The sequence below is a fragment of the Cardiocondyla obscurior genome, linkage group LG05, assembly GCF_019399895.1.
Source record: "Cardiocondyla obscurior isolate alpha-2009 linkage group LG05, Cobs3.1, whole genome shotgun sequence".
Taxonomy (NCBI): domain Eukaryota; kingdom Metazoa; phylum Arthropoda; class Insecta; order Hymenoptera; family Formicidae; genus Cardiocondyla; species Cardiocondyla obscurior.
Window position 1 is genome coordinate 2826757 of NC_091868.1, and position 27921 is coordinate 2854677.

The window sequence follows — 27921 nt, forward strand, 5'->3', positions numbered from 1 at the left end:
AAGATAAAGACGTTTCTCGTTACGTGTCTTAAATCGCCGCGCGCTTGACGTCCCATCGAAGAGAATTAATCCGTCTGGAATCGTTATTGTCGCGGTGCACTTTGGGGTTCGGTCGCATTATCGTATGCACGAGTGTATTGGGCATCGCACCCAAGTACTCCACTCGCCGTGTGTACGTGCGTATAAACTACATAAAATAATTGCTAAATGAATCGCCGCGCTGTTTTTCCCGCCATTTAAGCGAACTTATTAAGCGAACATTTTAATTAACGCGGCGATTAATCACGTAGATCACACATCCGGTCGTCACGTTTATACGCAAATATATTATTTACGCATTTCCAAAGAGTACCGCTTCAGTCCATCGTACAGCCGAGGAAATAAACTGATAATTACGTTATACGCATAATTGCGTCGATTATGGCCGACTTTTGACGATGAATTATACGACGCTTTGGAAACGTGTTCCCCTTCCCGCATTTCCCCTCCCCCCCCCTTAGTTTTCCGTCCTGGCGAAGAGTCGCGACGTGCGTGGCACGAAATCAGGTGCGCGTACGTACACAGATGAAATTACATAATCGAACGTAAGGGGAAGGGCGAGGGAGGCGAGGCCACTCGAGAAAGAAATCGTAGGGCGAGTAATGGGAGAGCGCGGGCGACGAAAACGCATAATTTTAGATCGTAAATACGTAACCCAAGCCGGGGTGGTCACGCACTTACGTTTAATTGGTTCTTATGACGGTCATCTTAATTGACCGTGCGACTATTATCGGATAGGATTACCCGTGTATTTATACGGTACCTTTATGGCCTTTTCACCGTGTGACTCAACGTCCGCCGTTCAGCGAAAAGACCGTACGCTCTCGAAAGAACCATGCGCGTTCGCGGAATCGATTTAATCATATACATATAACAATTAACGTGCGTACGCGCAACATGCGAATTGAATAATCGATAAAAGATAACGCGTTACAAGCAAACAATTTATTCGGTAGATTAAACAATTAGGTACCGCGCGAATTTTTGAGACCGCCACGTGTGTTGGATTCACGTGGCGATTTTGAGTTTCGAAAGATCGTCACAGGCACGACGAGAGCTCGTGAAAGCTCAAACGAGCATTACCTCTTTCTCTCTCTCTTTCCCCCCCCCCTTTTTCCCGCGCTTTCAGGAAGCTTCTGAATAAAATCGTATATGACGAACTTGCCGGCTACACGAGGTTTTCCAAAAGTGGTCAAGGCGGGGCTGGGTGGACAGGTCGTTAATAAAGCCTGAAGAAGGGCCATTAATCACGGGCTATCTCGGAGTCGAGCTCGCTCGTGTAAATACCCGCGGAGATATTTACCCAAACGCGCGTAAGTTGTGCGTACGCTCGTCGTCGTCGTTCATCCCCCGTTCAGCCCCCTTCGTGTACCATCACGCGTCTTCCGCGATGATCAATGTAAAGAACTTCGCGATAAAAAAAAGAAGAGAAAAAAAAAAGGAACGCGAGGGGGGGAAAAAAAGCGCGGCTGGCGAGAGGGCGAGTAAGCGCCCTTAGTCCAAATATTGGCTGTCCATTTATCAAGCGCCGTAGGTTTCGATCCGCGCTAATTAGCTTTCCTCCTACGCCTTTCTTCGCCGATTCCGACTCTGTCGCGCGACTCGCGCGGCGCTTTTTTATTTATTGCTCTTTTGATCTTGGAACGCGTTGATAAACGGCCAGTTCATATCGCGAGTACGACTCATTGGCGATTACTAAATCACGCGGTGACTAGTGGCAAGCATATTGCGCCGTCAACATTCGTTTCATTATAAAAATTAAGAAGCTGAGAAACGAGAGACTCTCGGAGAAATAATATCGAATTTTGTAATAAATATCAACTTGATTATATCGCACATTTTAGGAATTATTAAAAAATATATATTTATATCGCGAAAGGCAGCGACAAATGTAACACGTGCTAAGAATATTTCTCGTTTCAAGCAAAAATGAGCTGAGTATTTTTGTTCTACAGTATAATTGTGCAATCTTTTTTTTTCTTTTTTCCACTAAAATATTTCAGTTATTCTTTGCAGCCCAGAATCCGAAAGGTTATAAATTTCAATCTAAAATTAACTGTATTACGCATTCTTTTGACATATGGTCTCCTCGAGTTAAAGATAAGGCGGATCTTTCCATCGACTAGATAATTTTTCGACATGATAAATTTTCGAATAAACGGCCTCTGGCATTACCCGATGCAAATGCGATATCTGATATGAGAAATTCACGGGGGAGGGTGTTCGAGCGACCGTATATTTAATCTATCTGTCTATTCGTGGCGAATACTCACGATTAACAAAGATGGCTGACTACAAACGCATGGCCGGTTCGATGTCTACGAACATGTACGTGCATTCATTTACGCACACGCAAACATACACGCGTACACGCACATACACACGGAGGCGTTCTGTATACCGATACGCACCGCGAATACGGACGTCGTCGGTGGTATCAGACGAAGTTGCCGCCGGTCGGCGTCGCGAAAAACCGCATCGGAACGCGAGCGAGACGCGATCGCGTACTTGTTCGGATTGATGCACGTACGACTGGCTGGTGATGCAACATAAATTAAACTGCATAGGTCGCCTGCACACCCCAATCAGCCCAGTGTCCCATGGTCATCGTGCAGCATTATCGGGCGCACGTAGCGCTCTGCCTGGGTGCCGTGTGTGCGTGCATGCGTGCGTGCGTGCGTGGGCGGGAAAGCGCCGCGTGTGGCACGCGTACCGCGCTTTTGTATGCGGCAAAAATTGGCATTGGGCGCGGGAGGGTTACCGTTACCCTTCATTCGCGACTCGTATCGACACACCGACGGGGATAACCAAAAATACCACCCTCCGTCCGTCCCGATCGCGCTCTCGCTTCCTGCTTTTCCCCCGCGTGTACTTTTTCCCCCTTCAAGCGCGCGACAATCGCGAGGTGAGCGGGTGCCTCTCCGAGAAACCTCGCGCTTCTTACGAGAACGGATCGCGGCCGAACGCGCCGCGAGATACGCCCGCGTTATTCTATTATTATCTCAATTTCGTTCGATCGGGAGCGCCGGCCACGGTATTGAAAAGAGACGCCCAGCTTTTCCGATATTCAAGAATTTAGAAACAGCATGAAGTGGTTGTTTGAATATTTCAATGCTCATGAGCAGGCCAGCCCGGTGGAAAATCCTCGGTGCGCCCGGCTGCTAGAATATTGCCCGCGATCTCGAGCATCGAGGTAACGAGGCAACAAATATTTTTCGATATCGTCCGACAAAGAATCGGAAACGTTGTCGGAAACAAAAATGACACGACCGCGTGCACGCGCACTCCACAAAAGTGGCCAAAACGGAAAAAGTGGTTCGGGAGACACCATCGGGATCCGAGTACCCTTGGAGGATGCGTTGCACAAAATTGCATTTAATGTTGCCAGCGCATCAGGCGGGCGAGGCAAAAAGAACGCGCGGGCGAGAAAAATACGGGGGATGGGCGAGAAAGGGAGAGAACGAGAGAGACGGAGAGGGATAAAAATACGAAATGAATGAGCAAACGACGGAGACGGCGGCTCTAACAAAAAGAGAACGACGACGAGAAACAGAGACAACAGAAGAGAGAACGCGCGTCGCTACTCTTTTAATTGAAAACTCGAGTGTCCTCGCGATCTTAATTAAGGGTCGAAAATCTTTAGCCCGATCGATTGGACAAACGGGGAAGGTCCGATCGGCCGGTTCGCCCTTTGGCAATGGGCACTCGCTCTGCGCACACTTCACGCTATTTCCGCCTTTCGCTCCGGCTCTCTTTGCATTTGAAATATTTGAATCGATCATTGCGAAAGGGATACAATCATATTTTATATAAATGGGTTAGGTACATTTATTATATTTTTTTTCCCCCTCTAAAAAAAATTACATCAAATTTCAAGCCGTGTTAAACGAAGACGCTCAAACTCCACCTTGTTCGTTAAAGTTTCTTATTGTAAGAATTTTTTCTGCCTTCATCAAAGTTTCCCTTTCGTAAGAACACATGTTTTTCTTCCACAATGACCAATTCATATCTCTGCCTAATTCTTTATCCCGTGCTTTTTCATTTTTATCGCCGGTTGCGAGGAGAAGTGCGTTTCCTCGCGAGTCAACGTTGCAGGTTCGAAGCTTTACGAATTGACGAGATAGCAAGCGCGAATCTCGACGAAGATGTTAAACGTACGTGAACGGAGAAGGCGCCGCGTCGTTCCACGATGTTCGGGCTGCTCTCGAGCGAGCCGGATGATCGATACTTGATAGTGCATCGGCTTTGCTTCTCGTTTGTATCCGCGACAGCGTTATGTAGCGGCTTCCTCCGTTCGGCTAATTTCAACGTAAAGCGAGACGACCGCCGGGAATATCAATAACGTTCGCGGCAAAACCCCGCAACGCCGCGCCACGATTCCGTTGCTGGGCTCCTCGTTGTTTAGATAATAGACTGCGCCATTATATCGTTTCGTAATGGACCTACGTGCGTTTTCGAACGTAAGCGCGAGTGCGGAGGCCGGCTTGTTCGCCGATGCTTTTGCGGAGGGGGATATGTTATCCCGAAATTACTGCTCTTCTCCGATATTCAACTGATACTCATTATTGTTTGAATTACGAAGATTTCGATTTCATCACATTAATGCATTTGTTAGGTGAACCCTATCATTTCTGCATAGCGCTCCGCAGAGCATTGTGCGTATAAATGAAGTTTCATCAGTTTCGCGTTATAAAGATAAAATTAGAAATCATGGATTTATATATGTATTCGCATCGCGGGGCAAGAACGTTTCCACCGTCTGTTTTATACGGCGAAGTAAAATTTTATTGTGGCTAAAGATATCAGAGTTTCATACGAAAACTTATAAAGCATCCCACCCGAATCTTTTTCTATAATTGTAGTTATTAGTTATTTCAGTGATACAAAATTCTACTAAAATAAACGTTTATTATTCGATATGATAAAAGATCAAAGAGAATGAAAAACGCCTAAAGAATGCAACCTGCTTTACAAAGCGGCGCCGGAAAAAGATCGTTCCGTAGGTGTACGTCGCATTTCAAACGGGGGTTTTTTTATTTTTATTTTTTTTTTTTTATTTTCGGTGAGTTATTAATTTACTTTTTTTACGATTTTTTTGAATTTTTATTTTTTCCTATTTTTCTGTACTTTTTTCCAATTATTTTTACGTATTTTTGTTTCACGCAAAATGAATTTCAAAGCACATTCACCTTTTAATCATCGATCCGATTAGGAACCCTCATTGCCGACTTTTCCTTTTAGAGATTACTTGGAAGCACAATAATGCACATGCGTGAGCATTGATTAGTTGATGCATTTACTAACAGATGGCACCATCGACCTGCTTAAAAAGGGGTCTAAGTATTGTCCGCGAAATTGTGTGGGAACACCGGAAAGTTATTGGCCAACTCCAGGATTTCGCGAAAGTAGCGTTACACGCGCAAGCAGATACGATAAAAACATAAAATTGTTACTACGAGATAACATCGCAACATTAAAATATACTATTTTCTTTGTTCTAAATAATATTGATACTCCTCTGATATGCAAAAACTATATTATTACTATAAAACTGCTGTTTATTGCACCACCAAGTAGTTTAATTTGAGCTAATTCATATATCGATAAATAATATCTCAATAAAAAGAAAACAAGAATCATTCGTAATAATATGCTTCACAAATATTTTAATAATAAAATATGCGAGTAAATGACTAAAAAATGGCACAACGGATGTAAATTATTTCTTCGGTTTATACTTAATTATTAATTTCTTTTTATATAAACGCGATTGCAAATAATATAATAAATAATTCGCTTAAAAGTAAGCCGCTCGATGCGAAACAAAAAACGTACATTCGATCGAGTTCTTGAGAAGGTCGCAACGCTTTTCCTGGCAGCGCCGGGCGAATACAGGGGATGCAAGTTCGAAGTTTCGCAACCCTTCGGTAAGGGTGCATTGATGTGAATAGTCTACCCCTGTCCTTCGGGGGCCAATGAATTCCGCGCACTGATAATCACGCGTGTCAGTATACGTGAACCTACTTCGTATGGTCAAGACTAACTTGGTCTCGTGCTATCGGAAACCGTTTCTGAGCCTTTCGACAACGTCGTCCCGTATAATACATTATTCTAGAACGTAAATCATTTTTGGACAAAACGAACTTTAAGGCGCGTGTATTTTTCTGAACGCATTCGAACGCCGATGATTATTCACGGTTTCACTCGTGCTACAAATGCCCCGCGTTCTAATAACCGGTCGCATACGAATCATTTCTAAATTCTATCGAAATAGATATCCGGCTTTTATCGTTATCTCACGACATCGGATTGATATTAAAATGCGCGAGGTATCGATCCCTGTCACTTTGGTCAATTAAGGAAGGTTTCGGAAGTGTATCGTAAATGTGCAAATTGGCTCGATTGTATTTTGATTCTTAAAAATTGTTAGTTTGCTTTCTCTTTTTGTTAAAAAAAAAAAAAAGAAAGAAAGAAAGAAAGAGATGTATAAAAAAAATTAAATTAATATGTTACTATTAGGTGTAATACTATTAAATTCGAAATAAACCGATGTTTCTATTCGCGTTGTAAAAATATTATCATCTTGTCATTATCGCAAAATACCGATCAATGTCTTTTTAATGTTATTACAATTTGTTTCAACTAAATACGTTATTTGATACTTTTTTCTTAACTGTTACCGCTATAGATGTTTTATTGGAAACGATCTATTTATAATGCGATATTTACGCTCAAAATGTAGAATTGCAGAAGGGAGGTTGAACCATCGTGTAAACGGTACCACACAGAATCATGCGCACAGAGTTATATGTCTGCAGAGACGACAAATAATCATTATTTGCACGTCAACTGTATAACGCGAATTTATTGAGAAATTAAATTTAAATTATTTATTATTTATTTATCATCCGAGCCAGTTAAATTGTAATTATGTGGTAATTGAATCAATCAGTTACCATTAACTTCTATTTTATAATAAAATATGTTATTAACTAATAATTATTACCGCATCACAAATAAAGTATATAAATTTATCTCTGAAGCAGCATTTATTTGCGAAGGCCAATCGTGCCGTGTCGCGGCGAACATTGAGACGCATGTAAGACTCGAAACTCTTAGACGCTCGGTATCTTAGAGTTCGTGCTTTTTTTCAAATTTAGAATACCACTAAAACGTTGCACCCTTATGTTTATTCATATTTTCAGATTACTTTAAATAAAATATACCCACTGAATATTTTGCTATTAAATAATCCAAAAAAAAAAAAAAAGAAAGAAAGAAAAATAAAATAAAAATAAAAATAAAATAACAGTTTAATGAATAATCTACTGTTTCACACGATGTATCTGATACATCTATCTCTATTACGTATACATGCGTGTCGTTCGCAGTCACGCGCAATATCATTGATCGCCGTTATGCGACAAACGCGCAAGTCTTTCGAGATTTATTTAAACATACGTTTGTGTTAATTTGTAATACCCGATAAAATTAACATTATCTAGGAAAACAACCGTATCAAACTTTTTTTCTTTTTTTTTTTTTTTCTTTTTTCTTTTTTATATCGCAACGTAGCCAGGCTATCGCGCGCGGCGAAATAAATACAGGAAGGAAATCCAGAACTCGTTTTCCGTCAATTTTTACCCATCGATATCGCGACAGGCCATTAATTCTGCAAAGGACACTTTCGTCGCGCGGTCATCGACGATGACCGACGTCCAGAGGACATTAAATATACTGACCGCATCTGGACAACAAAACCTGCGATATTTGCACGCGGCCATTTATAACCGGCTAGCCTTGCCGCTCGCTACTTAGTAGATATTTTACAGTGAAAAGGTACCCTACGGGGGAGCGAGTTCAAAAGTTCACGTGAAAAACAGCGTCAGGAAATTGCTAGGAAATGGCCGGGAGCGGGAACGGTCACCCTTTCGACGGTGGCTCGTCCCCGTTCCTTCGGTCCTTATAATAACCTAAACAGCTGGAAGAAAAGCCTTTAAAAGGCCGGCGCGCGTCAGACTTAAAAAACGGCCGACGCGGCCTCCGACGGTGAGGGTGGCGTTGCAGAGGAAATTAAGACTTCTCCCTACGCATTCCGTACTCGAACGTTTCTGTTATCGCTTATTACTCGAGCCTTCGCCCGCGTTTTCATACGCGAGCACCGCGAATACCGCTATTGTACGCACATTGCCGCAAATAATAGAGGCATCAACTCAACGACAAAGATGTCATTATTTATTCTCAAATAATGTAGAGTAGTCCACTAATGTGTTACTGATATTAACATACACCCGGCGAAATATAACAAAATATGATTATTTATGAAAGAGCTTTGTTAAATACTGCGTTTGACTAAATACAACCGAGAGAGGTGACCAGCCTTTTCCTCCTCTCCCGGCGTTGATTATCGTATGAATAAATTATTAGCGTAATACAATAGAGAATATAATTTATCTCTCAATGATAGTTCGACCGCATAAAACTACCATTTTGACTGCTGTTTTAGCGTTACATTAATAAATTATATAATGGAAGAAGGTTTCCAGCATATCTGGAATTTTAATAGAAGAAAAAACAATTTTTTTATGGTATTTTGCCTTTTTTTTTTTTTTTTTATTTTTTCGTTAATTCTGTTTGATTTTAATCGCGTTAGTAATAAAAAAAAAAGCAATCGATTTACGTTATCTGATTTCATCGATTGCGTAAACCTCAAAAGGCTAAAGCCAGCAGTCGGGATTTCATTGCTCTATTGTGTTGCGCAGGGAATTCGGAAATACGATTCACCTAAGACTGTAAAGCTGAGATTACGCGAGGCGAGATAAAGCTCGACTGTTAGTTTACCCTCCCGTATCTGACTGCGGTTTCGTCTGTAAGATCCATTTCTTTTATCGCAGATAAAAATAAAAATTATTATCGCCCAGAGATCCTTATAATCCCACCTTCGCGCATTCGTCGTTCTTTATTTCCGGCGCGTCCACGGCTTACGACATCGCGTCCGAGTTTCGTCATTCGAAATTAAATCACGTTCGCCGAATAGTGTCGCCGATATTCGATCGAATAAATCAGCCACTTGTGGCTTATTTAATGAACCAAAGGAAATTAATATAATTAATATAATTAACATTCGGTAGTATATACTTAAATTACATCTAAAAAAACGATACGTAAATATTAATTTGGTTGTTAAACGCACGAATTACGTAGATCTTCACGCGCTATTATTTATATCAATTTACAGTGAAACGCAGTTGTCACGAAGCGACTGCACTGTCGCCGCCTTCGTTGCGCGGAAGAGCGAGGATAACGCGCGGAAATGCGTGCGGGTGGCGGAAATAATACGAGTGTCAAGAGAAAGAACGGAGCTCCTTCTCTCGCCAACCTTTTCTCGCTCTTGTAAACTTTTCCGGCTCGCTTTCCGCCGGTGGCGGGCCAACGCATACTTTCTCCACCTCAACTTTTTCGCGGCTCGGCCCGAGAGAACAAGCCCGGGCTTCTCCTCTTTTCGCGGCGTCAACCCTCCTCGCTGCGAAAAGGTTCATATGTCGCGGACGTCGTTGCGACAGACCGCGAGAATAAAGCGACGCCCGTGCCCTCGATTTCACCTTTTTTTTTTACAGCCGAGAAATCCTCTTACACGACGGGATGGATGAAGAGCCACGTAAACCGTGGGTGTTCTTCCGCGGAGATTTGTTACGGCCGCGCTCGACACTTCGATATTATCGCCCCGCGAATTTTCGGACTTTTAAACGACCCTCGCCGATGCGAACGTGCTCCCCGATAAAAGAGAGGCGACTTTACAAGTGCCTGACAGAGCGAGCGAAAAGTTACCCGCGTCCCTTATTTCACGCGAATGAATCTTAAAAGTATTCCGCGCGTTTTATTTTTTGTCGGTCGAGTTAGAAAAACGAAAAAAAAAAAAAAGCATGCGCTAACTGAAAAATAACATATGTCAATCTACAATTTAAGTGCGACGCCGCGAGTTACTGTATTGTTTGTTATATCGGTACACACGCGCTACGAGAAACAAATAGCGCGGACCCAAGTGGCTTCATCAGAGACTGTAAAATTGATTAGCTTAAAGCCTGATTAAATTTAATACGCGTTGTCTCTCGTTACGAATTATTACCGATGAGTTTCGATTTCTTTATAAACGTTCCGTGAGCGTGTACGCAATTTTTCGTGACAGGTCGCGTAAACTACCGCGGGAAAAAGTTCGTAAAAAAAATAAAGTGCTCAATAAAATAACGTAAAGCGATTCGATACTTACAATCCTATTTAATGCCTCGTTGCTACAGAATCTGACCGATCGATTCTCAAGATTTATTGCTACTCTAATCTGAAATCGTACAATTTAATGCGGCTTTAATGAAAAATACGCTGTAGTTAGCTTCGAATGCAAAAGTGACGTGATGGATTGCTGGTGCATTTCGTTTTTCTTATATATATATATATATATATTTTTTTTTTTTTCTAACTATAAAAAAGAACCTTTTGCTGTTATCTCGTATCTTCTCAATGTAAAGAAGCTACCGTGCGAAGTTTATTTCACGGCAATTTCTCGTGTTTTACGGCTAACACGTCACGACGTGCGTGGCGAAGCTGAAAAACTAAGCTGCGGGGGCAACAGAGAACGAACCTAGCATCCCGTCAAACGAAGGGAGACTTTATGATACTCTTTTCAACGCCTTCTCACTTTTACGTTTTACGGGTCGTCACTTTCTTCAGCGTTGCAGATTTCATTCGACCTCGTAGCGCTCATTCGAGGGTACGTCGTTCGGATTGCAGGCAAACTTCCGTGATTGTGATTTCTTTGAACTAGCTTTCGAGAATATAACCGAGAGGTTTTAAAGCTCCCGGCGAATGTCCGCGAAAAAATAATCGCCGTGATTTCGCAGTTGACGTAATAAGACAAAGAGTAGTAATATAATATAGCACGATTTACGTATCGAAAATGTTCGTTTCGTAATTGTGTAAATGGTAATTATGCAGTCACAGTATTCATACGAAATTAAGTGTTTCATCGTTAAAAAATTACGCGAGGGGTTTACGCAAGAGGCGCAAGCGATTGGCACATTTCTGTTACAGAACGTGACTGTAACATTGTACATTGATCGTGCGTGCATCTCTCGAGATACCGTTCGCACCGTAACGAAAATTGGGGAGTGTCGTAAAACAGCGTCTAGCCATAGCAGAGACATAGTTTTAGCTAATTCGCGAGAAGACGTGTCTCTCTCTATCCTACTTCGCCGTCGTCTCTATCTATCTGTCGAAATCGTCTCCACTTTGCTTCCGGAGCGGTTCCGCGTGGCGGCGGCCACCCGGACGGTCAACGTAGACCCTACTGCGCGTAAATCACGGCACTGCCGCAGATCCAATTATCAAATTGTCCGGCACTTCAGCCTAGAGAGACTCCGTTTCGACTATGCTGGTGGAAGCGACGTCGAGAGACGTTTACGCCGAAGAACGCGAGTGAGACGACTGGAAGGCCGAGTCCACTAACTAAGGGAGCGATAGATCCTACAGAGCAAAACCACGAAAGACGGGACGACGATGTTAGCGGCAAAGATTTATCGCTTAAGTGACTCTATCGAGGCGAAATCTCTCGTGCATGTTGGCAGAAACACTTTACGTACGATATTTTTCGAAAGGTTTTAATTCGTGCGCGTAATTATATTTGGGGACATTAATTTAATTGTAATACTTTTTTTATGATAATTACAATTGAATAATTTATGGTCGACGACGTGTTGCTGGTTTAAGAGATTCAATCACAAGCTTCAAAAAAAAAAAACCATGCGACTTACCGATCTGCATGCTTCAGCGGAGTTGTAGATATCTGGCGTTGGCTGTAACATAAAATAAAATATATTATTGTAGACGTGTAAATTGGTTTATAAAATTAATTAAAAAAAAAAGTTTTTATTTAATATTTTATTTTAAAAAATGTATATTCACCTAAGAGTTGCTCCGCCGATGCAGGATGCCCGTCCCGGGCCTGCTCCTCCACTCAGATGGGACGTGACGAGCCATCCTTCCGCGCACAAGTAACTCGCGAACGCGTCCGGGTGAAGTTACAATCGCGAAAATTACTTAACAAATTTTTCGACACTCCCGGATTAAAAAGAATCGTAAAAAAAACGCCCGGTAACTATCGGCAGCCCCGAACGACCGACGAACCGGCTGCAGTTCGTATAATTTCGAATCGGCGTGCGGCACTGAGCGATGCGACGCAGCGGAGTTTCTCTTGACCTGAAACAAAAAATAAAACAATTATTTAGTAGATATAAAATTTAATTAAATGAAAAAAATTAAAAAACGTTATTAAAAATCCAAAGAAAAAATTGATATATACCCATGGGTTGCTCCGCCGAGGCAGGATACCCTTCCTGGGCCTCCTCCTCCTCTCAGAACATCAGGCCTCCCGTCAGAGTGCTTCCTCTCAGATCGTCCGAACTCCGTCCTCGCACTGGTCCCTGCGAACAAAAAGCCCAGATAATTAGTTTAAACTGCGCGAGTCTATACTACACTACTGAAATAAAAAAGATCACTTCGGTAAGACGAACGCGTAAGGATATTACTTACTATAAGGAAAGGAGACGTAATAGCACGTGCTCTCCTCACATGGAGAATCACACGTGCTCTCCTCACACCGGGTTATCACACGTGCTCTCCTCACACCGGGTTATCACACATGCTCTCCTCACACAGAGAATGCAGAGGAGACGATAGTTCTCGTACCGAGCGGTTTTAGTTGCACGCAATACGTAAATGAGTATCACTTCCGGTACGGAGACACGTGGCTGCCGTATAGCGCATAGTAAGTACGTGTACCTCGCGCGACCGCTGGAAAAGGACAGAGCGAGAGCGAGAGTGGGAGTGGTGGGGGAATACACCTAGCGCGCGGCACGTAGGCTCACGCTTGCCGCTCACCCCGTTCCCCCCTCCTTCCCCCCGGCTACCTGTTCGATACTTTCGTTCGATTTACTTGTAATATTTAATACGTCCAAGCAAAGATAATACTTTTACCGAGTCGTTCTCGATCTCGACACAAAAAACCGACTACGATGTAGTCATGTACTTTTGATTCGGTCCATTCTCGTCGACGGAATGAACGAATTAAGAAATTTTGCCAAGCGAATGAGATGGGCCGCGATTAGAAAATTTACACGCGATGGTTCGGTGGTTCATTATTAACTAATTATTATTAATAAAATATTATTAACTAATGGCGACAAACGCTTTAACTCAGTTTTTATGGTCCAAATCGCTTTCTCTTTTCAACTTCCGTAATTTAGATCGCTTTATAATAATATTCGCCGTGAAAATTCAGTATTTTTAATGGTAATTTAAGAAGAAGAAGATATCAACGTTTGCGCAATTTATTGTATTAAATAATAACGAATTAAATAGCCTCCAATATGAACAAACATATTGGTTTTCATTTTGATATCGCTCGAATGATCAAAATGAAAGAGTTATCGAAAAATTTTGATAGTTAAGTAATTATCCCGAGACAGATAATGGAAATTGCTTATTGAACGTCTCTTATACCTTTTATTGAAATTAACTTTTCACGGTTGAACGTCATCTAATCACATTTTTTTACTTACTAGGCCATGATTCGCTCTCTCATAGAAATATGTAAAACTAAATTAATATTTATCAAGTAATGTTTATAAATATTTTGCTTTTAACTGGAGATTTTAATTTAACAGCTTTAGATTAATAAAAATATTGTCTTGTCTATATTCGAATTTATGAATTGATGTAATTGCTCAACAATTATATCGTGTCCAATAAACTCTGTTACATCTTGCAATATGTAACTCTGGCAAATTATTGATTTTATACAAAATTTGAGAATAATACATCAAGTAATGCTTTCAAATAATACATTACAAATATAGCTTTTACATTTCTTTTTTTTCTACAAGTTATTGTTATATTTAATAACTAAAATTTTTGTCAAAAATAAATACATTTTTATAAAATATTATATTTTGATTTAATTTTATTTAATTTTATAAAATAATACTCACTTTTGAGGTTGCTCCGTCAATGTATAATGCCTCTCCGTCTCATTTTCTCAAGGTATCGGGCCGGATATTCCTTCGCACATAAAGCCCTCGCCACACTCACTTCTCATCTCGATCCTTATCTGAAACAACCAAAAGTTTATCTTGGTTAATTAAGTATAATATATCAATATTGTTAAATTCCGGCATGTCTCAAAAATATATTTGTATAATATGTGCTTTCCGCTTGACAAATATTCGGCGCGTATTGAGATCCGCTAGCTACGTCGCGTAAGTCAGTCCTATACAAGACAATAATCTAAATACAACATCTTTTACATATATATAAAAATAAAAATATTAACTGCAGCAACAGACGTCTTCAGTGCGATTAAAATAAAAATTTGTGAAAGACTAATTTATATATAAATCTTTATTATAATTATGGAATATTTATATAATGTATTTTTTTTTTTTTCGTTTATTGCAACAATTAATTTTTGGTTATTCCGCATAATTGATAGATGTTGTTTTTATCTGGGACATTTACGGTAATTTCATAACGAGCTTAATGGTTTCTTAGGGGTTGAGCCGTCGCGTGTAACGGAAAGGAGTGGTTAGCTCGGAAGTGTAAGTCGGAAGTGCGTGTAGATGTTGCATTGTGTTAAGGAAAGGGATACAAATGTACACACTCTCTGCACGCAAGACTAATTCAGATATCAGCCTGGAAGCGAAGGTAATTCATTCACCACCACGTCTAAAACACGACAATTCTATTATGATCGTTCTATTACGAGAATTGACACGGAGGTCATACCGGAAATATGCTGACCTAATAGCGTGTAAAAATCTCTCAATCGTTAAGAGAGGTTAATTTAATTAAATGTAAATTACGACAATCTAATTAAAAGGCAATGTCTAATGTATTATTTATATCGTGTGCACAATTGGTAAGAGGCAGGTTTTAGAACAATCATAATTTATGAGCGATACACTGAATTGATTCTACAAAACAGAATTTGTTTCTAAAAATTCTCGGGATAGAAAAATACCCATTATCGCTTCTTTAAAAAAACAGTTCTTAATTCTTGATTTACGTCATTTTAACAATCGCGCGATGCACGCGGTTATGCAATACACATCGATAATTGCAAATGCTTGACTCTCGTTTCGCGATAACCCAGAATTTCCCGAAATTTCATCGCGAGATGTAGGCGCTGTCGAATGCATTTCACGTACGGGGGGGAAAAAAATGCATTTTTTTTCCCCCCGTAATTTTTTTCTAGAGTGTCTTATTTTATCGAATTTTCGCTTAACATTTTGTCTTCCTAATACGTGCTAGAATCTTTTTTCGGATTTTTACTATCCTCGGCTGGTTACACACTCGGCCTTGCAGTTGCACAATTATCGCCATAATGGATTGATTCGCCACTCATCAGTTGGTCCAGAATCAAGACCGAATTTGATAAACGTTTTAATCGTTTACATTGCATTAAATTACAGATAATGGCGCACTCAATTAAGCGAACTTTGCGCGTAGAGAGAAAATATTATATATGATAGCTACGGGGGGTTTGGTCGGAGATTGAGTGACAGTGGGAATTAGGCGTTTACATATTTTTGGGTGTACGCTGCATCGGTTGTTTATTATTAATGCATGTAATTAATACTATATGTACAAATTATACAAATTACATAATTCATTATAATATCCATATACTATTGATATCGTTAATTTAGCTAGATGAAAATACTTGAAATTTATGAGAACTCGCACGTAAAAGTTACAATTATATTTTTCATTGAAAGAATAAAAATAAAAAAAAATTGTTTAATATCGCGCAAATACCCAGAACCATAGTTCGACTTACTTAGATCATATTCTGGAACACCGAACTCACGCGCCGCGGCGAGGTCATTCTCGTAGAAGAAACTGCTTTATAATATAAAATCAATTAATCGATATGTCTAGTGACATTAAAATAAACGGATGGGATAACGATGATTATATATATTATGCAGATTATTCAACACGGACTGTAAAATTCTTTGATTAAATACCTTTAATAGACGGTATCGCTTTTAAGAAAAACGACGCGGCAACTACTACAGCAGGTAATTTTCCGAAAACACCAAGAGGCTTCTTTTGTAAGGGAAAAACGACAACTGAATCAATTTGGAGAACAGTTTTGATAGCTCGAATGACACGCAAACGCGTTACACGGTGGGTGTTCTGAAATATTACACCGGTGGTGCCGCCAATTATCGCCGACAGCGAGCGAAAAACGTAATGGACGATTACAACTAACATCAAATCGTGACACTTTCGGACAATAAAAAGTCGGGAATGTGCAAACTGCCCTGCGCGCCGTGACGGCCGCGGCACGACGACACTGTTGACAAAACGTGATTATATTTTGCTACATCATACGCGACTCCGCCAAATGTCGAAATAATAACTTTGCGCAGATACATTATAGTGAGGAATGCGAAAACGAAATAACGTTATCAGGGGGGAGGGAAGAGGGAGGGGTGCAAATCGAATTATTAATGCTAGATCAATTCCGAATTTGACAGACGCGTTAAATAATAATTTTCCGTTAGTCATCTCGAAAGAATTTCCGGATAATCTGCAATTAGTAACATCGTTAAGATACATTATTATTCGCGAGATGGAAACTATTCGAAATAAATAACACGATTTAGCGTAATTTATATAATAATGTAAATTTCACAAACGCATACTTTTATTAAATACTTAAATTTTATGCGGAACATTTAAGACGATAATCTAATTAGAGGAAAAATTCGACGGTACTTTAGTTCAGTATTAACGATAAAGTTATCAAAGTATTTCTTTCAATTTAAACGAGGCGGTACTTTATTAGATCGTACTTGTTAAACTATTATAAAAATTTTCTACTCGTGTTTATTTACTTTTGCTATCTTTTTACTGTTCTTGAGTATTAATTTTGATTAATTTGCAACTTATGACGATCGCTGGGAATTTACACATCTTATCTCGCTTTTCGTTGAAGTCAACACAAACGGGAATATATCTTTCTGTTTTGATGATGAATTTAGAAATGATAGCTTTACGATAGTTCGCGAAAGAGGAAGAGGTGGAAAGATACCAAAGGGTGATTCATCCAAGTATTACGCAGCGCATGTTTTTTTTATAAATTTGCACCGCTTTCGTTAAAAGTATCATCGTTGTCAAAATCGTTATTTTAGGAAAAATATTTTGTTGGTTTACTGCACATGTTACATTTCAACGTTGTGACTGTAACATTAATAGAATTAAATCTTTTACGGATACTGAAATCTATATCTCTCGCAGTATTATGATATTTTCGGTCCAGCGAGGACGTTGTGGCGCTGATTGTCGCAATATTGAATAAATAGACAAATAAAGGAACGACGTGATTGCACCGCGATGCTATCGCGTGCCACGAGGAAAGGCTTTTGTTATCGTGATATTGCTTTGCGGGGGGGTTGATAATTTTTCCGAGTATTTGCCAGGATTCGCGAACACGTAGTTCTTGACGTAATGTGTTTACACCTGTGACTCGCAGCATTTGCGCGATCGACGAAGACTGCTAAGCGACAATATCAGTGACGAGCGCAAGTAGCATAGACTCGTAAAAATTCTCAAGGTGTATCACACGCCCACGTATTTAAAGAGATTACTGGTCTAGATTTCTCTATGTGCACATTGATCTTATATATAAACGAGGCAGTTGCTGAAGTGATTCACTTTGAATTTGGTTGAGTTGACTGCAGGTGAGGATACGAAAGCTCTAACTACAGTTTAAGTTCTTCTTTTTTACTTTGCTGACATTTTTTTTTTTGTATTGTGTAGAATAGAAATCGCTGACAATTAATCAAGATGAGAAAACTCTTTGTGCTCTTTTGTTTTGCACTCCTCTCGATGACTTTAGTCATGGCTTGCAGCCGACCAGGAGTACGGGTAAGATTTATCGATAAAATATTATGATCAAAAATTGAACTACATACATATGCATGTAGAAATATTTCATTAAAAAATTTAATTTATATATTTGTTTCATAAAATGTAAAATTAATATAATTTAGTACTTATAATAACTAATATTTCTAAAAATACAACAAATTTTATGCAGTTTACAGATGAAACAATTAGAAAATTTAACGAAATTTTTTTAAAATAAATTCAATATAAAAAAAACGTAAACATTTTAATTTACTTGATTGTTATTTATATTTTATATATTTCTATACGTATATTTTTACGTTAATTCAGTTAAATATTCTTTATAAAAACACGTTTTATCTTTTTATTACGATTTATTTGTACATATAACAGAGTCATCAATAATGACAGAACTATTATATCAAAAATATAATTTCGTAAAAATTGTTACGTTTCGAAATATTTCAAGTAGTGAGCATAATAGAAATTGAGTGCCGGACAAGTGAAAAATTTTATAAATACGTAGATGAGCGTTAAGCCACAAGTGCATTGAGTCAAATAATGAAGTTTTGGTAACGCGAAAGATGTTGTGCAGTATCGCAATCTCGCATGATTTTTTTCAGTGCGCAACTGATGACGATTGCTGTGGCCAGTTTGGATGTAATCCGTTTAATGGAATTTGTACTGGGAGACCAGGAATGGGACCAGGAGGACCATGGGGACCGGGTGGTCCGGTGGGTGCGGGCATACCGAGAGGACCTGCTTATTAACTGTCATTAATAGCTCGACTTGGACTATGGTATAAAGACATACGATATGATCTTGCTTGAGTAAAAATATGTAAAAATCTATGCATTAATTGGAAATATACACTTGCTTAGTCATTACGCAGCAAATATCTCTCGTGTCTCAATGACTAAGAACCCTTCTTCATGTTGCAATCTAAATTGAAACCGATTTCTAATAACAATGATAATTTATTTTATAGTAGTAATATTTATATTATAAAAATAAATTGTATTTATGTACGTAAGTGTAACGCAAATTTTTATATTAATAATTAACATACACATGCATTCTGACACAAATTATAAAATATATTAATGAACTAATGTGATTAATAAATAATAAATTATATAATAATACCAAAATACGGTGTCTTTAATTTTCGTTACTTAAAATTTTCTGTGTAATACGGTAATCTACTGGAAGATAAATTTCCTTTTTAGTTTTTGCTGGAGTATAACGTTGCAACTGAATACATAATGCACGTTTGCTTAAAATACTTAGCAATAATTCATCTTATCTTAAATAACTAACAGCTGCGAAGATGTCCCATTGGAACTGAAAGACGATTAAACTTAAAAGAATGGTATTATCAAGCATTTAATAATAGACGTTATTGTATTTCTAAAATAATAATGTTGCAATTTTAATAAAATGTTTGTTTGAAATTATAAGTTTGTTTCTATATCTTAGTTGTACTTGCAGCAGATTATTTAAATAAAGTTTTAGTTGATAATATTTTTCTTAATGCAATTATCTAAAGATAATTATAGTAATATGACAAAATTAATTATACAGTTACGCCTTATGACTCGATTATTATATTACGTAGTTTTTCATCAACAAAATAAAAAATATAAATAAAAAAATGTACCTTTTTAATTAATAATTTAGATTGGAGAGACAAAAATATAATTTCACAATTGTCTTTCATAACAAATATTTCTATTTATACAGCAGATGAATAAGCGGTATATTTCCGATGTTTTTGATTTACACAAGTGTGATGCAAAGTATAAATACAGTACGAAGATGAAAATTTCATCAGTGTCGCGATTATATCGTACAAACTTCATACTTAATTTATCTCCCAAGACAAACGGTAAGTTAGTTCCCAAACGTATACGATTTTTTTTTAAATAAATTAAACTAAAAATTTAGACAACAACTTACCCGAGAGGAAATTGATTCCCACCGTTACTTAATAATTAGCCAACCAATTCGTGGTTCATTTCGCGGCTGTTTAGCAAAACTGTCCAACGCGGAGCCAGAAATATAATATTCAAAACGTACTAAGTACAAGATAATTATTTCTCGTTAATGACGAGCTAGAAAAACTAGATATCTAAACGTTTTTCGCCGCGTACTAGTCCGCCGCGCGTTCTGACCTATCTAACACGTGCTCGACTGCCGAATTCGCTGATCGCAGGGTCCATTGACCGCCGCTGTAGTGTGAGTGCGTGCGTGTGTTGACATCTAGCCGGCACCTTGCGCTCGAAATTCTTAAGGTGGTGGACGCGCGGGCAACGGGCGGCAAGGACCGGTTTTTGCTCGGCGAATTCGGCAGTCGAGCGAGCTTTGCGTAAGGTCCGACCAAAACAGTAAACAAAGCACGCGGCGAAAAACATTCAGATATCTGTTCAGATACATGGTCCGCGCTGAACGGTGACGAGACGACCGATACCAGACAGATTTTGTTTTGTTTTTTAATACTTTCTTATAATTTATGGCTTGTACCAAGCTGGTTACTCGTCGAGAAATATATTTAATCTGCGCGATCTAACCATTAACTGCAAAATCAGATTGGCTAGATAAATTATTATTCGTATTATTTTTATAAAACCGTGTGTGTCACGTTAATAATAAAATTATTATCATTTCTTTTAATGTGCTATTAAAGAATATATTTAAAATAGTTTAATTGTTTTAATAATTTCTATTGCAGTATTCTTATTAAATTATTTTTATAAATTATATTATATTACGTGTGTATGTCAAATTAAAAGTATTTCATAAATAATTATTACAGATAATATTGGCAAAATGAAGTTCGTGATTTTCACCATTTTCGCTATAATCGCTATGGCTGCAGCTGCTTTTCAAGGAATGCAGAATGCACAGGCTGCCAAGCCTAAGTGCATGCCTTTAAGTCTTCCCGTAGGTGTTTTGTTATATAATACAATAGATTATTTTTCATATATCACATACATCTAAATAAAAGAACGTGCCAAATGTAAAATTAACTTTGGTTACATTCGCAATATTACAATATATGGTATTAATTTTTATCATTAAAATATATTTTTAATAATTATTTATTTATTATTTTAGTGTAGACAAAGAGATGATTGCTGTCGTCACCTAAAATGTCAGGAACATGCTAACATATGCGTTAAGGAAACAAATCCGTCTGAAGACGACCCAAGAGACGTTGGACCAAAAATGCCATACTAAATATACCATGCTGGACTAATACTTCTTGATATGTGATTACATTACTTTTCTTTCATGTATAAAAAAAAAAAAAAATTAATATTAAAAGTAATTTTAAATAAAGACATTTAGAAGCCATCAATATTCCTTGTCTTATTTGTTAACAATTAGAACTTAAAGCTTTCTATCTGGCCCACTTTTTTATATTAAACACAATTAATGATTAATTATACATATGTGTAATTTATACCTACGAGAATATATTTCACAACTATTTGAAGAATACTTTAATATCAACATATTTACATTGGAGTTATTATTGTATGTATGTATTATTTATTTATTAACCGTGATACAATAATTAGCGCTAATTTCTATCTCTTTATGATAATAATGGCGCATATAATATCTCTATGATTGTATTTATTTTCTACGTAAAATTTCATTTATTAATAGAACAGCGGCTGAAGAAAATGTCCGATTACTTTTGAACTGATTAAGCGATGTGGAATGTGCAACATCGCTCTGAAAAAAAAATTACATATTAAAAAGATCCGGTTTAGAATATATTCTTTAATTTATATTTTAATTATAAACTTTGTAAAAAGTTCATACGTGTGTTTAAAATAAAATAATACAATAATAACTTGGCCGTGTTTTAAATTTATCTCGAAATTGCCTCGTTCAATGCCTTTGATGTTAGAAATAGTTTTTAATACGTATTTAGCGTTTAATAATTATTTAAAAAAAACTGTTAGCATAGTCGTGCACCGACCAGTATTAGACGTAAATAAGAGCGATTAAAAGAAATTACTTACGATATTACTGCTGTACACGCACACTGTAACTGTACTTACACAATGATTAACTACGTTGCGTTCTTCAATAATGATTAAAACGAATTAGACAACCGCGCCCATTATTATTTGGAGGGATTATCGTAAATATATCTGCGGGCATAATCGGATGTGCTTGAAATTTAATATCTATTATTACATGCTATAGATTCTATCACGAACGCCATGTTTAGTTGTTTTAGATGCATAATTAAATATACATCAATTAAACAACGAGATAATGTGTATGTAAAAAGGTCGATGTGTGTTACTGCTAAAGCCGACTTTACAATGAGCCGTTAGTTGAATCCTGGAAACGAATTGAAAGTACTCGAGAACAAGTTTGCAAGCGTGCCGGAAGGCATCGGATCATAAGTCTGCAATCGGCGATCGCGGACGTACGTGCCTGACTTTAATGTATTGGCCGGATATGTTAAAAATCATAATGATAATTGAATTAATCGGCAAACGAATTGCCTCGATTTCTATTACACTGTTATATTTTTATAGACGGTATAACGAGCGTTGCGTCAAACATACGCTGAGCAATTTGACGTTTCGCTAGCTTCTTATCGTAAATTGCATTTTTGTTATCAATAGTTGATCTATGCAAATGGCATTTAATTACCGGACAATTGGCCAACTATTACATTTTACCGATAAAAGTAACATTGCTGTGGAAAACTCTATAAATGTTACACAAAACATGTGTTTATGGACAATATAAATGCAATATAAATGAGCATGATATTTAATAATATAGAAATAATTGGTATTATGTTGCATTTTGTTAAACTGGATCTGACATACGCACGTACTCTTTATACGTTTATATTTTCACCAATTAAATGCAATTCTCGGGTATTTATATTGTTCCGTATTAATTTTCAACAATATGTATACAGTCAAAATCGGTAACGCGTTTTGTATTACTGCCGTAGAATAAAAGCTGCTTATAATTTCTAGTTGTTTTACTTTTTTATTTACGAATCGATTAGTTATTTGTTTTCTCAATTATCAGTATCAATTGTGAGTGGCGTAATCGCAAAGGCGGGAGACAAATTCCTTCGAGAACGTACGCGTAGCGTACAAACTTATCGTTTTTCTGAAATATCCTACGTAAGTAAGTGAATGCGCCGACAATATTGAAACGACAATCTTTGAGTCAAATATACGATATAAGTAAAACGGCAACGTCGTTTAAAAGCGTACTGTTACGGATATATTAAAAAAAAAAAAAGGTAATTCGGCTCAAATAATATGTCGAAGCTTCACCAATGACAGGAAAAAAAAAATCCAGACTATTTCTATTCAGCCACTATGAGCGAACAAAAGAACAATGCTACCGGATGATTCAGTTTCCTTTTCTGTTGTTTCCTGTCAACCGAATTAAAGAACAAGAGCGCTTTGTCGGAGAATCAATGGAATGCACGAGGCGCGCAATATGCACTCGATAGAATGCCGGCGCAAAGGGCAAAAAGCACTTGTGCATTCGATACTGCTGAAATGGAAAGAGAATATCACCGGAAGGCGCCTTTCTTTTTGCATTCCCGTATTACCGCGCGTGTATAAGACGGTCTGCATTAATCGAAATCCGCGAAACAATTTGTCCCGCGAATGCGAGCTGAAGATTGACGTAACGGATGGCCACAAATTTACTTCCGCAATAAAGCGTTTATTAACTTCACGAGCACGTCGAGTCGACGTCAATTACTCGCGTTAACTATGAAATACGAAGTGACCAATTTGCACAAGTAATGAAAAAGAAATCAATTTTTCTCAGTACGGAGCATTTTAAGAAATTTCCAGTTCATTCAAGGTTATCTTATTACTTCGTTGTACGTACGAGACTTTTCAGAAATCATACAAATATAGATAAGATAGGGATAGTAAAGAAAAAAAAAATTTACGAATAAATTTAAAATTAATATGTGAGACTACACAAATATTTTTACGTAAAGTATTTTTGTTTCGTTATAATTGTACGAAAATGTAATCATGTCTGACCTCGTTTTCTTACAAGAGATATAAAAACGGTTAAACAAATGTTAATTACCGTGATAAAGATATCGCATTTTCTTTTTCTAAAAAAAATCATGTTGCAGTTTTACGTGTACAACCATTTTGACCACGAGTGTACAATACGTCATACCATGCACATATACAAAATTGTACAATATTACGATTTAACTTTAAATGGTCATGAAACTTCAGATACATATATTACTGTACTTACTTGTGTGAGTCATAAGACCAATCTCTCGTATAAATGCTTTGACTGTTACAACTCGAACGTTCAGTCTATCTTAAACCGTCGAGACGACTAGGTCTGAAGAACTTTCGTAACGTAGTGAGTAATTTTTACAAGTTTTAATGCGCTTATTTTAACAATAAGTAAATAGAACAATGTGCACATAATAAAATTAATATTTGTTGTGAACTCTTTCGATTGGCATGTTTTTATTAAATAATTACTAAAATATTATTGATAAATTTTATTAAATTATAATAATATATAAATTTTATCTTTAGAGACTCACATCGTTTATTTATCTATTTCAATTCTATGATTTTTATTTTTTCGTATCAAATACACGTTGCAAATATACAAGTATTTTATAGTTATAATTAGTTGTTATAAATTTTTAATTTTAGCTGCTACTAATTGAGAGAAAATAAAATTTGAGGGCTTTATTTAGAAAATATTTTAATATTGCTAATTAATTAAAAAGTTGAGAAAAGTTTAGGAAATTAAAGAGACGTTACTCTAAAAAGAAAAAAAATATATAAAATACGTGTTCTTGACATTACAAAATTTAATTTCAATACATTTCTTTATTTCTAATTTACTGTTGCTACGTATGCTATTAAATCTCGCAACACATTCGACATGCGCGCAAAATAATTGTGTAATTTTGTAGTTAACAGTACATTAGGAATACATTCGTACGCAATAATAACATACATTGTAAGACACGATCGTAGAGTTTGATGATTGGGCTGACTAGAGAACGAACGAATCAGGCCTTGGTGATTCATTCGCATGTACCTGTTGTGCTAGAATAAAACTCACGGCCGACTTATCGTGTTACGCAATCTTCTATCATGAACAGTTTAAATGCGTCGCGCATAAATTAAGAACTAAGATTGAAATTTTATTACTGAAAAAACGGATAAGACTTTCTGTATTTTAATATAATTAAAATAGTCAATTAGGTAATTAAAAATAATTTAATAATTTATAACTTTCAATAGCATATTAATTCAATAGCATAATTAATTCGAGATATGTTTCATCACTTTGGAATTTGAATCTAATTCGCTAAAATTATTTACTTACAGAATACAACACTGCTGAGAAGATGGCAAAATTACTGCTGTACGTCTTTGTAGCGTTGATCGCCTGCTCTCTTATCATGGGTGCTCCTGATAAGTGTGGTCGTCATGGTGACCCTGTAAGCATACGCATTGCAATGTTTTATTCTTCTGATAGCCATTTTATTTTGTTTTTTTTTAAATACGCAATACTGTCATATACAATCAATAAGGAAAATATGAGAAGAGTTCTATATTTGTTTGTGACGTTTCTGTAACATCAAACGATTCATACGATTATTTGCACGGCAAATTATTCATTTTAAATAATATAAAATATATTTTTATATTTTTTATTCTATCCATTTTTGAACTTGTTCTTTTCCAATTTTTATTTTTTTTATTTTTTATTGTCTCGATTTAATATTTTTAATTCACATATTGTTTATTAAATTTCAGTGCGTTTCGGACTCACAATGCTGCACCAACATTAGGTGTCATCGTTATGCGAATAGGTGTCAAGTCATAATTACTGAGGAAGAATTAATGGCACAACGCGAGAAGATTTTGGGTAGAAAAGGCAAAGATTATTAAAATAAGGTTTCCGGATTGAAAATATTATGGACGACGATCTTATTATAATTTACTATGCATTAGATCTGAAGACTGTACGTCGAGGAAGTAAATATTAAATAATTTCAATATAGATTTCTGAATTTCCACAATAATCAGTTAATTAACATAATCCATATTAAACTTGTATATAAACGTGTAGACATAAGTAAAATGTTTAAAAAAATTTGCATAAAAACGTAAGCTGATAGTGCTTATCTTATCTACCACAATTTCTTTCCAAAAAGCGCACTCCTCGCAAATATAAAACATTGACGTCAGAAAATGATGATCCATCGATTAATACGCGATCTTATTAATTCGCGTCGACTAATAATTAAAAATTTTTCTGTATACATAGCCGCTGTAGTTATCGGGCTTCTTCGCGACGAACTATAATGCGCATTTTTCAAAGGGACTTTGTCGACGTAGGATGTTAAAAAGGACACTTCAGAATCGCGAAATGACGAAAATTTTGAGCGGATAGATCCGTCGCGACGATCCCTCGGCTTTGTCTGCCCTCTCTACGCGTGCGTCCCGTCTGTTATATTCGAGGACATTTAAATTCACTATCTCCTATCTCGGTTTACCGTACATTCGTTAAAAGGCGAGCCTTTGTTCGATAAAAAGACTCCGCCGGTGTATCCGCAGAACGGAGTAAAAATCCCACCGGACTCGACATGTTACGTGGCGTGCGAAGGACAGGTGCGCGGGGGTCTGTTGGGGTGGTTTAATAGCATCGACTTATCTTTCGATAAGCCCGTACCAGAACCCGCCATATGGCCGATTCGGAATCGCCCGTAAACGATTTCTTTCCACGTCTCCAGATTACGATGGATAAGTTAATGACACATAAAGGTATTGTCATGGTTGCCGTATCGAGGTTTTTAAAAATCCCCGATTTCGCCCGTGCCGATATCTCGTGCACGTATCGCTGCAACTATTGAAAGTAATAGGCCTTACAAAATGATATCTCAAGGGGAAAAAAAAAATATTAAAAAAAAAAACGCTGAATATTACACGGCGCTATTTACCAGGCGCTTAACTTGATCGGCGCTAATAAGAGTTGGCGGAGTTTCAAGAAGTTTCTTTCTGTAATATTCTGCAGCCGGTATATTCCATCGACGGGGCCGGGGCCCTTTGTAAATTTGAAAAGTAGGTGGACTTTGATTCAAAGACCAAAAGCTTCTTCGGTTCGTTATACAAAATTTCTGCCGTGTTCCAATCTCATTAGCGCCGGCTTAAAGTTAAGCGCCCCAACTCTTTTGCGCCGGACCGCACATGCTCTTTGAGCATCGCGGTGTTTTAACAGAAATCTAACCTTTCTTGGCAAATTAAAGTCACCCGTACATCTTTAATCGATGGAAGGCTAAATGTTTTAATATTCCGTTAAAATCTACGGGCGTTGCCCACGATTTGTTTATAATTTTCGTTATAATTTGTAACCGGTGCAAGTGTTTTTCGCTACGTTCATATTTTCTCGTTTCGTCATCTTCGATTTTCGTGGCTTCGCTTATTATCGCACTATTTCACGATTAATTACAATCCTTGTAAATTTACCGAGGCTTATGATAGCCAAATAATTCGCTCGCATTTCATTATTTTAATTTTTGTAAATCTGCGCCTGTTGCGATGTCGATAAGGCGAATGAGTTCTATACACATATAATCGGTCGCTAGTAAAGACGTCACCCCGCAAATATTTGCTCGCTGTCCCTTATCGTTCCCAGCTTAATTGCCATATGGCGTACGATCATATTTCACGCGTGTTTTTTTGTCTTAGATCCTACATGTGTCTCTGCACGTATGCAATTTGCAAATATTTTTTCACCTACGATGATCGACAGAGATCTTCATTAATCAATGAAAAACTTTAGCATAAATTAGTTTCCGATCAACCAGAAAATAACGCTGAGTTTTGGGAACAAAATAAA

General features: G+C 37.5%; 2 protein-coding genes across 2 annotated transcripts; both read left to right on the plus strand.

Moving 5' to 3' along the window:
- The first annotated feature begins 19787 nt into the window (after positions 1-19787).
- Positions 19788-21367, plus strand: LOC139102529 (uncharacterized). Its single transcript, XM_070656474.1, has 3 exons — positions 19788-19894; positions 20822-20949; positions 21124-21367. Exons 1-3 carry the CDS (start codon positions 19825-19827, stop codon positions 21244-21246), a joined length of 321 nt encoding a protein of 106 aa, XP_070512575.1. The 5' UTR covers positions 19788-19824; the 3' UTR covers positions 21247-21367.
- Positions 21368-24268: 2901 nt separating this feature from the next.
- LOC139102523 (omega-conotoxin-like protein 1) lies at positions 24269-26192 on the plus strand. The gene is made up of 3 exons (XM_070656467.1): positions 24269-24411; positions 25404-25516; positions 25836-26192. Exons 2-3 carry the CDS (start codon positions 25424-25426, stop codon positions 25968-25970), a joined length of 228 nt encoding a protein of 75 aa, XP_070512568.1. The 5' UTR covers positions 24269-24411; positions 25404-25423; the 3' UTR covers positions 25971-26192.
- The last annotated feature ends 1729 nt before the right edge of the window (positions 26193-27921 follow it).